This window comes from Balaenoptera borealis, assembly GCF_965194805.1.
Source record: "Balaenoptera borealis genome assembly, chromosome: 1".
In the NCBI taxonomy this organism is placed as follows: Eukaryota; Metazoa; Chordata; class Mammalia; order Artiodactyla; family Balaenopteridae; genus Balaenoptera; species Balaenoptera borealis.
The window spans coordinates 98,870,114-98,888,657 of NC_138860.1; the positions used below are offsets into that span (position 1 = coordinate 98,870,114).

Genomic DNA, 18,544 nt, shown 5'->3' on the forward strand with positions numbered 1-18,544 from the left:
GCTCGCGTCCCTTTCTGGGCACGCCTTGGCCGGGAGGAGGGGAGAGTGCTGCGGGGCTGGGGCAGCCCCGCGGGGGCCGGGTTTGGCCTTTCTGACGTCAGTGGTCAGTGGCAGCAGGGCTTTGGGGGTCTGGGCGGGGTCGGGGAGGGGGACAGCGACTAGATTTGGAACTCGGGTTGGACCGGTGTCCCGGGGGCGTCTGCGTAGGAGACACGGGAACGGGAGCTTGTAGAACTCTTAGGGTTAAGCCGCTTTCTTATGTAGGGGAGAAAGAGATTGGGGCTGCAGCTCTGGGGCGAGGCCTTGAGCGAAAGGGGCGGGGGCAGGCAGGGGCGGCCTTTGACCAGCATTTGATTTTTTTCTTTTCTGTACCCAGAGGTGCAGTCAGTAACCACGCATGGTATCTGAGCAGAGCATTTTTGGCAACTTGGTTCCCTCTGCATAATGAAGGGAGAAGTCTTTGTTCCACCCACATTCATAGGTTGTGATCCTAACATTTATTTCCCTCCCTTTGCTGCGGACTTCTTAGAATGCTTCAAGAAGTTAATGGCACAGAGATTAACATGTAGGCTTTAATATGCTATAAACCTTTACTTCATAGTAAATCCAAGTAGAATTTTGTCTCCAGTGTTGGCACGTGTTGCCTTGAAATTTTACTAGAAAGGAGAAACGCCTAAGAGCCCATTTTCCTTTATATGACATATTCTTTGGTCTCGTTTAGGAGGAAAATGTAATGAACAGTTTTATCTTAGGTTTCAGTGGGTAGATTGCTTCCACACAGGAAAGAAAAATTTTAGTGACCAACCAATTAAGCCATAACAGTATATTGTTAGGGGAAAAACACACACACACAAACACTTGAATTTGATGCCATTATGGATATGTAATTTTTTTGTGAAGGAATTTTAACCTGTTTTCTTCCCACCCTCCTACTTCCTAATTCTTGTCTTTTTCTTTTCTTTTTCTTTTTTAAAGCCAGTACTAGGAATGTATCATAAGAGAGCAGGGGTACTATCTTATGTTCCTAGTTACATAATTGTGTTCAGCCTCTTTTTCTGTTTGTGAAATCGAGTTTATCAGTTAGTTACTTACTAAATAGTGTGTGATATGCTTTGATATATGCTGCAAAATAAGTATGAAAAGATGCAGTTTTCCTCAGTAGCTCAGTAAGCTGGAAATCAGATTTCTAGGATTTAAGTTTCCCTTTGCTACTGATTGCAGTCTTGGAAGAGCTACTTACCCTACTATTGACTTAATTTCCAGATGATAGTACTTGCTATTGTATTAGTCTGGGAATGAGCTCTGAAGTTGAACAAAATAAAGTATTTGAAAGCACTTTGGAAAAAAATTTAAGGCATCTGTTGATTACCTTTTAACAGAATGGCGCACTGACATGGCTAATTAAAATTTTCTTTATGATCTATTTAGCATTTCTAGGTCCAGGACCTTATTTCTTACAGTGGCCTTAAAAGGGCTCATGGAAACTATTAAGATGTGTCTTTACTCCTTGGCAGAGGTTCTTTATTACTGTGGTGACATGGAGAAAAGGGTGTTTCCTCCCTATATGTGGGTCAGGATTGCTTTCCTGCTTTCAGTAGGGTGTTCTCATATTTTAGAAAATAAGGCTATGGCCAATAACTCTTACTTGAGTTTCATTTGGTGTTAAATAATCCTCAGTGTGCATCATTGGTTCTTGAATAAACAAGAAATAGCTTACTTTATCCCCCCGGCCTTTGCTTTTGAAATAGGAGTATTAGCGATAAGCTGCAATGTGCCAAGAGATAAATCTGTTGTCACAGAACATGGCACACACTAATGGAGCTGTCATCAATTTCACTTGAAGAGTTGGATAAAAAATAGTGTTTTTATATTAAACAGAAGATATATGGAGAATGTAATATTCACACTAATTTCTAGGTAAAATTCAAAGACTTCAAAGAAATTTTATGCTTATGGGCTCTGTGGGGATGGGTTCAGTTTCTTCTGTCCTTATGGAGAAAAGTTTAAGAAGCATTGCCTTAGACTTACTCAGCTAATAAATGACAAATCACTACATAGGACAGGAAATAAGTTGAATTCCGTTTTCTAAAACTTTGACATTAGCCTCAAGATTACTTGAATCCTAACTATCTTCTCTTTGTTTTCACCCCTGTATGTGTTAGAATGTTACAGTGGAAAGGTCACAGGATTTTAGACCCGGTCATCCCATTCTTGCTTCTGCACTTTTTGCAGTGTGACCTTAGACAAGTAACTAACGTCTCAGAGTATTAGTGTAATCATCTGTAAAATGAAACTGGAGAGTTGTGAGTGTTATATAGGTGATGGATGGGAGTATTTAGCACAGGATCTGACATAGTGGATGCACAATAAATGTTAGTACCTTTTCCCTTCCCATCTCTGCATGTTAGGATACTAACAATCCTTCAGACCCATTCTTAGCAAGATACCTCAGAACTTCCATGGCATTTTATTTGTAATTTTTTATGATACTCTTTACTTTATATTTTATGTATATTATTTTTATACAGAAGACTTTAATCCAGGTCTTCAGGTTATAAATCCAGTGCTGACCCATGTCTGAGAATACTTTTTTTTTTTGCCATTTAATTTTGAGACCATTACATTGAATAGCCGAAGCTTACATATTTCAGCTGATTTTTCTTCCTTTTTATTTTGAGTTTGTTTTTGTTTGTGTAAAAAGATACCTTACAAAACACCACACCCTCCCTTAGAAGCCCTTGTTTTGTGTTTTATCTTCTTGTTCACCATAGTAACTCAACCATTGTATCCCAGGGATGCAGCATCGTACCAGCACATAATAGACACAAGTATTTTTAAATGAATACTTACTTCAAACGTGTTACCACAAGTAGGAGTCTCTCCATGTGGCATCTTTAACATAATTGATCTAATCAGGATTCCCAGTGTTTCAAAATTACACCTAAAATTTTTTTAAAAAACAAGGTAAACTTTTTCCAGAGTAAATTTTTATACTTTATCTGTAGCACAGTAGCTCTTCCATAGCATGTTATTAGCAACCCTAAGGACAATGCCCTTACCTTATGAGTTCTAAAGGGGATAAATTTATATTGCACCAATCACATGCTTGCCACTCTACTAGGAGGTTGATCTCATTTCACAAGTCAACACTATTTTATAGAGAAACAGTACTACATGAAAAAGGACATAAAATTTTTATACTATTTACAGTTGATATATTTGATTTAAATAATGAATTCTGTGAAATGAATGAGTTTCTATGATTAAGTGCCATGTTTTGTGACTTTTGTTGATCTATTGAAAAAGAAAATGGAACTTACATAAAATCTGTGAGAAAGCTTTATAGAACTCAGCTAAAATTGGTGCCTTAATGTCCATTTTGGTTTAACATTTTTTCCTGTTTATTTATTTATCTATTTTCTTCCAGTTTTATTGAGATACCATTGACATATAGCACTGGGTAAGTTTAAGGTGTACAGCATAATAATTTGACTTACATACATTATGAAATAATTATCACAACAAGTTTAGTAAACATCCATCATCTCATATAGATACAAAATTTAAAAAATAGAAAAAAATATTTTCCCTTGTGATGAGAACTCTTAGGATATAATCTCAACAACTTTCCTGTATAATATACAGCAGTGTTAATTATTTTTATCATGTAGTGCATTACATTCCTAGTACTTGTTTATCTTATAACTGGAAGTTTGTACCTTTTGACAGCCTTCATCCAGTTCTCCCTTCCCCTGCTCCTTACCTCTGGTAACCACAAATCTGGTCTCTTTTTTCTATGAGTTTGTTTGTTTTTGAAGTATAATTGAAGTATAATTATTGAAGACTGTGTTAGTTCCTGTTATATAACATAGTGATTTGATATTTCTATACATTTCAAAATGATCACCATGATAAGTCTAGTTACAATATGTCACCCTACAAAGATACTACATAGTTATTGACTATATTCCCCACACTATACATTTTATACCCATGACTCATTTATTTCAGAACTGGAAATTTACCTCTTAATTTCCCTCACCTATTTCTTTTCTCCCCCAACACCCTTCCCCTCTGGCAACCACCTGTTTGTTCTCTATGTATAACTGTTTCTGTTTTTTAGATTCCACATATAAGTGAAATCATACAGTATTTACCTCTCTCTGTCTGACTTATTTCACTTAGCATAATATCCTGTAGGTCCATCCATGACAAGACTTCATTCTTTTTTATGGCTGAGTAATATTCCATTGTGCGTATATATATATGTGTGTGTGTGTGTGTATATAAAAAAAATATATATATATATACACACACACACACACACACCCCACATCTTCTTTCTCAGTTCATCTACTGATGGGCACTTAGGTTGCTTCCATATCTTGGCTTTTGTAAATAATGCTGCAGTGAACATAGGGGTGCACATATCTTTTCTAATTAATATCTTCGTTTTCTTCAGATAAATATCCAGGAGTGGAATTACTGGGTCCTATGGTAGTTCTATTTTTAATTTTTTGAGGACTCTCTGTACTGTTTTCCATAGTGGCTGTACCAATTTACATTCTCACCTACAGTCCACGAGGGTTCCGTGTTCTCCGCATCCTCACCAGTACTTGTTATTTGTTGTCTTTTTCAATAATAGCCATTCTGACATGTGTGAGGTAATATCTCATTGTGGTTTTGATTTGTATTTCCCTGATGATTAGTGATGTTGAACATCTTTTCATGTGCCTGTTGGCCATCTGTATGTCTTTGGAAAAATGTCTGTTCAGATTCTCTGCCCATTTTTTAATCAGGAATCAGGTTGTTTGTTTTTTGATGTTGAGATGTATGAGTTCTTTGCATATTTTGGATATTAACACCTTACTGTATATATTGTTTGCAAATTTTTGTAAATTTTGCTTTTTTGTTGTTTACATTATTTTGAGAGCTTGGAAATAGAATTGGGTTGGTCTTCTTTCCAACTTTAGGAAAAGCTTTTGAAATGAAATTCTGGGAAGTGCAAAAAACAGTATCTCACAACTAGATGATGTAAAGCAACTTTAGGTGTCTAGGTGTATTCACTGTATAGTACCCACATAATGGGAATTGTTAATTTCACTGTGTACAGTTGTTGACCAGACCATACCTGGAGTATTGTGTTCTATTTCAGATGCTTTAAAGAGAGAGATTAACAAATGTTCAGAGGAGAATGACTAGAATTGTAGGGGATCTGGAAGGTATGTGAAGAATGGTTGAAGGAAGTAGGGAAACAGACCTGATGATTGTCAGATTCAAATGTGTAAAAGTTTTTAACGTAACAGATTTTTATTATGCTGACCCAAAGACATACTTAGATGAAAGTAGATTTTAATTCAATATTGGAAAACAAAACAAAATGCCTTTTTATACTTGAGAAAAAATTAAAGGAATTCTGTATTATCTATTGCTGTGTAACAAATTACCCCAAAACTAAGTGGCTTAAAATAGCAAATATTTATCTCACTGTTTCTGAGGGTCCCAACATCCCAGCTGGGAGCCTCTGATTTTAGGTCTCTCTTGAGGTTGCAGTCAAGTTTTTTACAGGGGCTGTGGTCTCACCTGAAAACTCGACTTGGGGATGATGTCCTTCCAATCTCAGTGACCTGGACCTCTGTTCCTTGTTGGACTGAGGGCTTCCACTCTTCATAGGCTGTTGACTGAAGGCTTCCCTCAGTTCTTTGTTACTTGGACCTTTCCACAAGGTTGCCTCATGACATGGCAGCTGGCTTCCCCCAGAGTGAGCAGTCTGAGAGAGGGCACATGCCTGCCCTCAGGATGGATGCTACCATCTCTTTATAAATCTTGGAAATGACATCCCAGGACTTCCACTCTGCACTTGGGTACAAGTGAGTCAGTAAATCCAGTCCACACTCAAGGGCCAGGGACTACAAAATGATGTAAAAACACTAGTAGTCTTATTGGTGACCGCCTTAGAGACTGTCTTCCATAGGTGCCTTGGGGGTTATAGAAATTTTCTGTTATTGGAGGCATTTATGTAGAGGTTGGCAGACCATCTCTCAGAGTTAAGTGTTCAGATATTCTGTACTAAATTAGAGAGTGGACAGAGGTACCTTCCAACTCAATTCTATGATAAGTTTATAAATGCTAAGGAAGTAGAAAAGCTAAGGATGGAAAACTTTAATGGGTAATTATATAGTATGTACTCTGTTGTACTTCCTTCTATAGTTAATACTTGTATAATTTGTGTTATTTTTAGTTCGTTTTCAAGTTTTTGTGACTCTTGGTTCAGTACATTTTCTTATGTTTCTGAATGTACCTCTATATAATAAATATAGTCCTATACTTACCGACAAACCATTTTTTATGTAGTTCAGTTTTGAAGCATACTCAAATATCTTAAGTTCTACTTTTCTCGTTGAAAACAAAAAAGCGTGGGAGTAAAAAAAGAACATAAAGGATAATTTTAATCTATTTTACAAAGCACTGTTTTGGTACCTTGGCTTTAGGTGTGACAGAAAACTATACTAGCGATTTCATCATATAATGAAAGGTTAAATTGTGTTCTTAGATAAAGCATACCTTTTACCACAGATAAGGTAAAAACACACAAACAAATAAGCAAATAAATAAAGAATACTATATGAATTTATATGAATATTCACTTTGATCTTAGTTGATGTAGCATTAACTTGTGATTAGAGTCTAAAATTAAAATTTTTGGTACAAATATTAATCTTAAAACAATTCTACATTTCTTATTTACATGTGTTTTTATAGGTTGAAATTTTGCTTAATAAACATTTGAATGTTTACCATAAGCTGCTGTGATAATTTAAGGAATAAACTATTTAAAACTCCTTTGGGACTTATCTGGTGGCGCAGTGGTTAAGAATCCACCTGCCAGTGCAGGGGACAAGGGTTCGAGCCCTGGTCAGGGAAGATCCCACATGCCATGGAGCAACTGAGCCTGTGCGCCACAACTACTGAGCCTGCAGTCTAGAGCCCGCGAGCCACAACTCCTGAAGCCCGCATGCCTAGAGCCCGTGCTCCGCAACCAGAGAAGCCACCGCAATGAGAAACCCGCGCACCACAACAAAGAGTAGCCCCCACTTGCCGCAACTAGAGAAAGACCACGCACAACAACGAAGACCCAATGCAGCCAATAAATAAATAAATAAATAAATAAATAAAAGAACATCCTTTATCTTAAAAAAAAAATTAAGTGTGGTTTATCAAGTAGGGTTAGGAAGTATATTTTATTGGACCTGGAGAGATCTTTTAAAATAAAAAATAATCTTTAATTTCATTTTAGTTTCTGACACAGTTGAGCTAATAATTTTGTCTCTCTAGCTAAAACGGTATGTTTAAAAGTCTGATTAGATTGTTATTAATGTAGACTTCTAGCTTGTTTACCCACCCTATTAACATTGTTTAATAGAAAAATAATTTGAAGAATCATAGAACTATGGACCTCTGTTGGAATAATTTTTATATATTATTTCAGTAAAATGAAGGTTTTTCATTTTAGCATATTTAGATGACTCTATCCATTTTATGTTTTTCCTTGTTTTTGTAAAGTATTGATGCCCTTCCCTTTCTTGGGAATCAGTGTGATACAGTAGGAAGAGCTTTAGAATCTGGTCAACTTATGGTTCCGATCTTGTTCTAGGGTTTTAACCTTTGTCTACTGTATTTTCTTCCTTCCTTCCTTCCTTCTGTCCCTTCCTATTTCTATCTCTCTGTCTCTCTTTGCCTCTCCTCTATGTCTGTTATTTCTTTTACTCTTTCACAGTCAGAAATTCTAATTTTCATTGTTACAAAGCTTAGGATATGAATTGGGGAGGAGGAGGCAATTTCTTGCCTGTCTATCAAGATAAGACAGCCCAGATGTTTAAGGAACTAATGAAAAGTTGATCTAAAAGTTAATCTAAATATATATATTTTTTCCTCCTCTTTGCCCCTTTGTTTTGTTACACAATTAAATAGGTTCCCTCAGGTACTTTTAAGAGATTTCCTGGATGGTGTTGACAGGGATGTTGATATCAGGATTTATGTCCTGACACACTTCTGAAAGAAGTATTCAGCTGCTAGTGAGATGTTCAGCCTTAATATAAATACTAGGCTAATTTCTTAACCTTACAAAGCTTAGTATCTTCATCTGTAAAATGGGGATGAAATTGCCAATCTCGTAAGATTGTTATAAAGATCAATTAAACAATATAAGTAAAGATCCTAGAATAGTTTTTGTACCCAATAATTTTTGCATTGTAAATGTAGCAGTTAATCCTATCTTTGGGATTCTATTCTACCTGGTACCTTGATATAGAAGAGAACTTTTGAGATCTAATTCTATAATTTTTTTTCATTTTCACAGTTTTTTCTGTGTAAAATTAAAAATTCTATTTATATAAGAAATGTATGTATAAATGTACAAGTAATGCATGAATATATATTGGTTGTAAACCATTCAGGTAATACAGATGATAAAGAGTAAAAAAACTCCCTTCAACCCCTTTCCCTTCCTAGTTCCCTGCCCTCTATCCAATCTCATTCCTCTCTTCAGAGGTAACCACTCTGAACAGTTTGATATGTATCCCTCCAGTTCTCTCTTTGTCATTTATTTAGACACAGAGATATTATGCCCTCCCTTTTAAAAAAGATAAATAGGCCTGTTTATATTCATCCATTCAGCAAATATTTATTGATAGCTGTATTGTTCTGTGATGTGCCTTTTTATTGCTAAGGTACAGTAGATCTACATCACTGCATTAGTATTCTATAGTATGAATTTACCACAATTTAACAATTCTATTGATGAGAGCTCAGTTTATTTCTAGTTTTTGTCTATTACGAGCAAATCTTAAGGAACATCTTTGTATATGTATCTTTGTATATATTTGCAAGTATTTTTGCAGAATAGGTTCCTAGAAATAGAATTGGAATCGGTGAGTCAAAGAGTATATGCATTTATAATTTTCATAGATGAAAATTTCATGCTGTCAAATTCTCTTTCAAAAAGTCTGTCCCAGGACTTCGCTGTTGGCACAGTGGTTAAGAATCTGCCTGCCAGTGCAGGGGACATGGGTTTAATCCCTGGTCTGGGGAGATCCCACATGCTGCCAAGCAACTAAGCCCGTGTGCCACAACTACTGAGCCTGTGCTCTAGAGCCTGCGAGCCATAACTGCTGAGCCTGCATGCCCCAACTGCTGAGCCCACGTGCTGCAACTACTGAAGTCTGTGTGCCTAGAGCCTGTGCTCTGCAATAAGAGAAGCCACCGCGATGAGAAGCCTGCGCACCACAATGAAGAGTAGCCCCTGCTCGCCGCATCTAGAGAAAGCCTGTGTGCAGCAACAAAGACCCAACTCAGGCAAAAAAAAAAAAAAAGTCTGTCCCAATTTATATTCTTAACACAGCATATGAAGGGGCATTTACACTCTTGCCAACACTATATATTATCAGGTCTTTTTAATTTTTCCATAAATGGCATCTTTAATATTACTAGTGAAGTTGAACATCTTCTCATAAATTCTTTGGTTATTTGTAGTTCTGTGAATTGTCTGGAGTTTTTGCTTATTGTTCAGCTGGAATTTTGGGGGAGATACTGATTTGAAGATGCTATTTTTATGTTCTAGATGGTAATCACTTGCTGTTTATATGTATTGTATTTGGTCCTTGTTTGACCCTTGTCTTTTAACTTTATGGCAACTTCTGTTAAATGGAAGATTTACATTTTACATTTTTAGTGCCAAATTTAGCAATTTTTAAATTTTTCTGTTTTTAAAAAAAATAAATTTATTTATTTATTTTTATTTTTGGCTGTTTTGGGTCTTTGTTGCTGCACACGGGCTTTGTCTAGTTGTCGCGAGCGGGGGCTACTCTTCGTTGTGGTGCACAGGCTTCTCATTGTGGTGGCTTCTCTCGTTGTGGAGCGCAGGCTCTAGGCGCACCGGCTCTGTAGTTGTGGCGCATGGGCTTAGTTGCTCCGGGGCATGTGGGATCTTCCCGGACCAGGGCTCGAACCTGTTTGTTTCCCCTGCATTGGCAGGCGGATTCTTAACCACTGCGCCACCAGGGAAGTCCACCTTTTCTGGTTTTTATGTGACTCAGTTACACAGCCTGTGTCTGCCTGTCTTGTACATTTTTAGTACTTTAGTAATTAAATATGTTTTTAAAATACTTGTGGGTTCGAATATGCAAATAATTCAAATACTTTAATCTCATAAAGAAAGAGTGAAATAATATTTGAATCCGATCTGAGAAGAGGTCTCAGGTTATAAAAGAAATACAAATCACTCTGAAATGTTATTGCTTCATTATATACATAATGAATACATTATATTCATTATATTTCTAGTTCTTTCCAGTTTTTTGCAATTGGAAATTCATTACTTATGTTTCATGTATAGTATTTCAACTTTTTTGAATAGGTAATAATTGTACATGGTACAAAATTGACAAGGTACAAAAGGGTATATAGTGAAAAGTCTTCCATTTCTATTCTTTATTATCCAGTTTTCCCTCTTGGAGACAACCATTTTTATCAATTTCTTGTGTCTTTTTCTAGAGATATTTTATGTATATACACAACATATTGTTTATGTTAATTGATTCTTTTCTTTTTATAGCTATATAAAGCTGCACCTGCTTTAAACAATTTGTTCTTCACACCAAAAATCGTTCACAGTTCCAGAAGGTAAATTAAAATAATTGATGAATAGAGAACAGCTGTCAGCAGTAAGAAGGGACACACACTGCATCCGTATTAGCCGATTAGCAGACGTGACAGAGCCTTGCAGTTAGAAGGGCTTTTCTTTTGTTTGTTTACTTAAATGATCTAAAACAAATCTCTTTTCTTTCTTCTTATTAAACTGACCTAAGGATCAGAGACTTCTGATTATTCCAGACTTGCTATTTCCCCCTAAGAATATATGCTTCCTGTTACTGAAATGTGAGTTAAAACAAATTATAAAAGTTGAAGGGAAATCATAGAAATTAGCTAAACTAACCCTCTTATTTTATGTATGAAGAAATTGAGGCCCATAGAAATTGTGACTTGCAATGTCACATTTATATTCCTGAAGGACCAGACATTTACAATTAAATGATCTGGCAGCAACATAAATTTTTGGAATGCTATTTTATTAAAGAGATAGCTAGCAAATTTTTTCTCACTCTTTTTTTTTTTCTTTTTTTTAAGGAAAAATTACCATAGTCTTATGTTGCAGTTTGATATTTTATGAAAAAGCTTCATAGTACTTCATTTCTTTATCTGCATTTTTGCCTGTAAACTGGAATGGTAAAGGACTATTGTTCAGCGTTAGGCACTCTGTAATTCTTGGAAGGTTAAAGAAAGTGGTGTTTATTGTTTAGGATGGAGATGGGGATTAATGGAGCCTTTTTATGCACTTTTTTCTTGCCTATAAAATATTTAGTGGCTGTGCCTTAATTCCCTTAATCTTATGCTTCTGAATCGTTCTCAGCCTTATGCTTCTGAATCATTCTTAGCCTTGTGCATTTTTCTTCCTTTCTAATCTGTATTATAAGTAAGTAGAAGAAGAACCTCATTGCAAAGGAACATTTAAATATCTATTTATATTTGGCTAGAAAGCTACCACTGATATATTTTTCATGAAACTTTTTCCGTATCTATGTATAGAAATATACATAGAAGTCAATATATTTCTATTACCATTCTTTTTTTTCTTATCTATTGTTAACATTTTACCTTTAATCTTAGATTTCTAAAAATAATTTTATTTCTTGCCCTCTAATACATTCTTCTAATCTTGATTCACTAAGATAGTAATCAGCAGGAGTCCATATAGAGACGCCATCTGGAATTTAGTTTCTGTAGGTGTTAATTGTATATTAGTACTAAAATACTAACCACTTTCCAGCTGGTTTCCAGATATATTTATTTTTAAAGAAAACTCTTGTTTTCTTACCTCTCTTAGTCCAGATATTGAATATAAGTGAGCATTTATTTCTTAAAGGAAAATTCATAGCGTTCATGTTTCTGTGATTTTTTTCCTACAGTAAATCTATCATTTCATATGGAAATACTGAAACACTCTGATTCCTCCTCCCCCATTTTGTTTTCTGTTTTTAGTGGAATACACTTTATTGTTCGTCCTATATAAATTGTGCCTGATGAGTAATTGTTCACATGTACCATGGGCTGGCAGGTCTACCTAAGATGTTATCAAGGCTGATTTTGGCTAAATAGTCAGGTTAAAGGGCCAGAGCTTTATCCTTTTGAATGGCTTTTTTTTTTTTTTTTTTGGCTGTATCACGTGGCTTGTGGGATCTTAGTTCCCTGACCAGGGATCGAACCCATGTCTTCGTCAGTGAAAGCACAGTGTCCTAACCACTGGACTGCCAGGGAATTCCCTTGAATAGCTTTTAGAACAGTTGCAAACAAAAGCATCTACTCTGTACTTTTTTAGAGACATTTCTTCATTGATTTTTTTGCTTCTTAAGTTAATAAGTGTTAATTTATGAACACTTATTATATACTGTACATCTCATTAAAAAATAATTTTAGTGGTTCCTAAGCTAGTTAAATCTTACTGATTTGTAGTCTCCCTGAGGGGAGGGGAAGAGGCATTTATTATTGAATTCTACTCCTCTGAATTAGCAAAAAATTCTAGCTTTGTAGTGATTAATAGTTCAAGGAGATTAAAGAATGTTCATGATTCATGCTTTTATGTTATGTTTAAAAATATATACATATCTAATTTCTAAATTACATAGCTAGGATTTTGGGAGCCTCTACAAATGTTTCAGTGACACAGGGTGGGTTAGAAAAGAATAATTCTAAGATATAGTCATTATGTTATGTGTCTATGTTTTATGTTGTATCCAGCAACAGTAAAGTTGATAAGAGTTAAAATTCTGGGTTGGGTGATTAAAATATCATACTTTTCTACTGGGAATTCTACAGTATAGAATTAAAACTTATCTTTTTAAATGAATTTTTTAAAACCCTGAATAATTCTAGGGTAATTAAGATACATTTTTTGTATCTATTCAAAATCTAGATATAAAGTCAGTGTAAAATATGTATTTGTAAGAATATACTACTCATTTTTCTCCTAGGCTTTATTGATCAGAAATGATGGCAGCATGAAACTTGTGGGACTATTGCCATAGATTCGTAGTAACTCCAGAGTTACTTAGTATTAGACTGAATGTTGAATAATATGAGGCCTATAAAATGTTTAATATCATTGGATGTATTGAACATTAGAAAATTATAGAACATTAGAAAATTATGTATTGAACATTGGATGTATTGAATCATTAGAAAATTAGTCTCAGTTCTGTATTAAGTTGTGTGATTGGTATATGGTGATTTAAGTGAAGTGCCCTCTGAGATTCGAGGGGAGTTTACAATTATTTTTTCTGAGAGTTAAATTAGCAAAAGCCATTCTTTTCTAGTAAGAATTATCTGAAGATTTGGGGAATGCTCAAATTGCTAATCTCAGAGACAGTTCTGAAGTATGATCAGAATTTATTGAATGGAAATATCATTAATTTTATTGTACAAAGTCTTTTGGACAAAGTCTATGAACAGAAGGGTGGTCAGCTCAGAAGATAGCAAAGGGAAACCCAAAGCATGAGGAATTGGGTGGCTGGCCTGTTGGGGGAGACAGATTTGTGAGTTTGTTTCCTGAGGTAGGCATGTCCTTATTGTGGAGATGGATGTATGAGATTAGCTTAGTCTGATGTCATTAAATATTTGAATCATAATTATTTTTCCATGCTCTGTCCCTTGTTTACTCTATCACCTCCACCTAAGAGAGAAAATGTATTCATCTGATGAACATTCTAGTCTGCTAGATGTTTGTACTTCTCATTATGAAGAAATATATTGTCAAAATAGTAGACAAAAAATAAACCCATGTGCATACATGCATATGTTTATGTTTCTGTGAATTTGGTTAAAGATAGGTCCTGTGAGAAGATAATTGGTCCTGTGAGAAAGATACGCTTACAGTCTGTTTCATCTGATGAGGTTTGTTTGCAGCTAGTCCGCTTAGCTTGGTAGTCATTTGTACTGCTCTGAGCGTGAACATTTGAAAACTGCAACAACTTAGGCCATTTAACTTGTGTGGCCTCATCTTTAAAATGAGAATGTTGATCTAATGATCTTCAGAATTCCTCCTGGTTCTAATTCTTGATGAATTAACCTGTGTGCTCAATTGTATCACTGCAGACTTACAGGTGAGAGAAGGGATTTGAGAGAGCTGAAATATCACTGATGTTTGGGTTGGTAGTACCAATATGACTTAAAGTTGCACATTTTAACCAACCTTGTTTTGTTTGGTTCCAAAGTATAGGGTACAACATTTTACGTGTTGCTGCTACACTCTGTAAGTTTCTTAAGGACAGAGCCAGTGTGTCCTGACTATGGGACAGTGTCTATCACAGAGAAAAGACAGTAACTGCTTATTGAATGAGTGTATAGGGCATAGCTAAACATGGTTTGGTTATTAGTGACTTTTAAAAATATTCTTTATTATGGCAAATTTTAAACATATGTAGGAGTAGAGAAAATAATATTGCCTTAGTTCATTTGGGTTGCTATAACGGAATACCATAGACTAGGTGGTTTATTTATAGAAGAAATTTATTGCTCACAGTTCTGCAATAGATGCTGGAAGTCTGAGATAAGGGTGCTAGCATAGTTCCGTTCTGGTGAGAGCCCTCTTCCCGGTTGCAGACTGCTGACTTCACATTTTATCCTCACAGACAGGGTTGAACTAGCTTTCTGGGGTCTCTTTTATTTTTTATGATTATATTATTTTCTTTCTTTCTTTTTTTTTTTTTAGTAAGAGCGCAAGGGCCGCGAGCGGCCGGTAACCCTGGCCCACCCCCCGCGCCGAGGGTGGCGAAGGACTCGGCCGCGGACGCGCTCGGCGGCACACGTGTGCCGCCGCCGTTCCAGCCCCCACGGCCACCCGGGAAAGGGGCCCACGGGGCCGCCCTGCGACGTCCGCCGCCTCTCGGTCCGCACCCGCCTCCCCTTTTCCCCGTCCCAGCCCGTGGGCGAGGCCCACGGCGGGGTGGGGAGGAGGCGCGGCGCGCCGAGGCCGGGGGGCGCCACGAGGGGCGTCCCCTTCCCTCTCGCCCCTCTTTTCCTCCGGTGGGGCTGGCGCCTCCCCCGACCGACCGGGATGGGCGGTCCGGGAACATGCGCGCCGAGACCCGCCGCCGCTCCCATCGCGCGGACGGTGGGCAGCCACCGAGGGTGGGCCGAGGACGCCGCCCGCGGGGTGCTGTGTGGGGGAGTCCGGAGAGCGAGGGAGGGAGGAAGGAAGAAACGGACGCCGAGCACCCCCGGGCCCCGCCGCCGCCGCAGTGGCGGCAGCGGGAGCGACAAACCCTTGTGTCGAGGGCTGACTTTCAATAGATCGCAGTGTATGATTATTATTAAAAAATTTTTTTTTATTTGGCCAAGCTGCGCGGCATGTGAGATCTTAGTTCCCCGACCCAGGGATCGAACCTGTGCCCCCTGCAGTGGAAGCACAGCGTCTTAACCACTGGACTGCCAGGGAAGTCCCTGTGGTCTCTTTTGTACGGGCACTAATCCCAATCATGAGGGCTCTGCCCTCATTACCTAATCACCTCCCAAAGCCCCCACCTCCTAATACCATCACTTTAGGGGTTAGGATTTCAACATAGGAATTTTGGGAGGACACCAACATTTAGACCATAGCAAATATAATGAACCTCCATTTACTCATTATCCTACTTTAATGGTCGTGATTATTGTTTTATCTTTACTTCCTCCCACATGCTGCTTCTTGTATTATTTTGAAGCAAATCACAAACTTCATATCAATCTGTAATTCCAGTGTGTATCTCTCAAAGATTAGGACTTAAAATCATAGCCATTCCTATATCAAACCTTGAAGAATGACTTGGTTTTGACAAATATTACATTAGTTTCACTTAGAATAACTGTATTAAATATTTTCAAGAAACTTGTTATGTGTAGTTTCCAGATAGTTAATAATGGTTAGAAATAATAGAACTAATTTTTGTTTTTGTTTTGTTTAATATTTAGGTTATCAACATGACGGCTGAAGAAACAGTGAATGTAAAAGAGGTTGAAGTCATTAAGCTAATTTTAGACTTCTTGAATTCAAAGAAGCTTCACATTAGTATGTTGGCCCTTGAGAAGGAAAGTGGAGTCATAAATGGCCTATTTTCAGATGATATGCTTTTCCTGAGGTATGATTTCATTAGCACTGTGAGGTTTGTAGCTCATTCCAAGAAATGTTAAGTATTAATAATAGGTACAGTATAGATAGACCTTTGTAATCATGAAAAGACAAAGTATAGTTTTTTAAATGTTTATTTTTATAAAGAACGTTTACAAAACAAAGTTTTCTGTAGAATGTTTTCAGGAGTAAGATCCAGAGATTCATTAAAAAGAGTCACAACTCTCTTGTGTTTGTGGCATCATCATAAAAGATATTTGATTAAGAAATCAGAGACTCTGTAAAGTTAAAAAAAATATTTCTGAAATACCTTTTTTTATGCTATAGAAATAAAACATACTCGTTATATAAACATACTCTTTGTAGAAAATATAGAAAAATAAAGAAGAAAAATCAGCCCACCATCCACACATACTACTGATAATTTTCTGTGCATATTGAAAAAAAACCAATTTCGTCGCATTTAGAATTTTGTATCCTGCTTTATCCATTAACATTATAGGAATTCTCTATGTGATTACAAATTTATGCTTTGAAAATTTTCGATTTACTTAATTTCCTAATGATTCCCCTATTTTTAGACAATTAAATTGTTTGCAATTTTTCTAAATACATGTTCTACTGAGCATCTTTCATACATGTAACTATTTCTGTATCTTGAATTATTTCCTTAAAACAAGATTCTTGGAAGTGGAATTACAGAGCAAAAGGGAGTTAACATGTTTGCCAAAATGGAAGCTAAATATATCCTTCCTTGAATTGGATGGAAAAAGAAAAACCCAAATTTCCATGCAGAAATGTATTCTGTGCTTATGTGATACCAAATGTCCTTGATAAGGAGTACAGATTCTTGGATATGTAGCATTTTGTGACTAGGAAAGCCTTAAGAAATGAAATGTTTCTAACTCATGAAGAAGGAACTTTTTAAAAAGCTTTATTATATTAGGAGAGTTTATTTAAACTCATTGCACTTCCCTGTATTTGATATTATGAATGTCATTCAGCCCCAGGGAGCTTAGTCAACGATATAGTCAGGAACCAGTACTGAGGCAGTATTCTTTGGGCTCTGTCATTGCTACTTCTGGAATTCAGCAGTGGCTCTCAGATATCCCCCTGCAGAAACCTGATGGTTTGTTATGAAGTTTTACTGGTCTTAGGTGAAATTACAGGATAGTAAGTTTCTCATTAAACTAAATGTATTCATCTTAAAGGGCTGCTGGCCTTTGAAATTGTGTCCTTCCTACTTTTGAGATATTAAAATGTCCCTTTAGGGCTTCCCTGGTGGCGCAGTGGTTAAGAATCCGCCTGCCAATGCAGGGGACACGGGTTCCAGCCCTGGTCCGGGAAGATCCCACATGCCACGGAGCAACTAAGCCCGTGCGCCACAACTACTGAGGCTGCGCTCCAGAGCCCGTGAGCCACAACTCCTGAAGCCCGTGCGCTTAGAGCCAGTGCTCTGCAACAAGAGAAGCCACCGCAATGAGAAGCCTGCGCACCGCAACAAAAGAGTAGGCCCCGCTCACCGTAACTAGAGAAAGCCTGTGCACAGCAACAAAGACACAATGCAGCCAAAAATCAATAAATAAAATAAATAAATTTTTAAAAAACCTTTAAAAAATAAAATAAAATAAAATAAAATGTCCCTTTATAAAATGATTATGATACATGTTGTGATTGCTTTTTATTAATATTCATTCTTTGTGGAATCAAAAGTTGGCAATCCTATGTAGATCTTCCTGCCTATTTTTAAATTTTCTGTTGTAAAAAAGCATAGATAGGGAAATTACTTTTATAAAAGAAGAACAGTAATCTGAATGCCTTATAACTTTTAGAAGTTCCCATAGACTACTTAAGTAGGATGAAATATGATATTATTCATTACTATTTTCATTCTCAGAATATAAACTCTAGTGTTAAATGCCTCAAAGATGTTGAATTCACAGTTTAGAGCAGGGTTTTCAACCTCAGTACTGTTAACATTTTGGGCCAGATGGTTCTTTGTTGTGAGTGTGGGGGTTTTCCTGTGCATTGTAGGGTGTTTAGCAGCACTTCTGACCTATACCCTGAAGATGCCAGTTGCACCCTAGTTGTGACAACCAAAAATGTCCCCAGACAGTGCCAGATTTCTCCAGGGGGCAAAACTGCACCCAACTGAGAACCAATGACTTAGTGAGACTGGAACATACCAACACACTGGCCCCTAAATAATACAGAATAACTTTAAACTATAAGATTAGTGGGGAAATAAAGAAACTTTTAGACTTAGTTCAATGTTTTTACATAGGTAAAAAAAACATATTTTAGAATGAGGAGTGGGTGCAGATTCAC

General features: G+C 36.8%; 1 protein-coding gene across 3 annotated transcripts in view; it reads left to right on the forward strand.

The window, feature by feature from the left end:
* The window catches only part of WDR47 (WD repeat domain 47), a 65,236-nt gene that overhangs the window by 11,655 nt on the left and 35,037 nt on the right, over nt 1–18,544 (forward strand). For all 3 annotated transcript variants that reach the window (XM_082383451.1, XM_082383452.1, XM_082383450.1), the window contains exon 3: nt 16,060–16,226. In XM_082383451.1, the coding sequence (XP_082239577.1) occupies nt 16,069–16,226 (158 nt within the window). In that variant the 5' untranslated portion in view covers nt 16,060–16,068. The remainder of the gene's footprint in view (nt 1–16,059; nt 16,227–18,544) is intronic.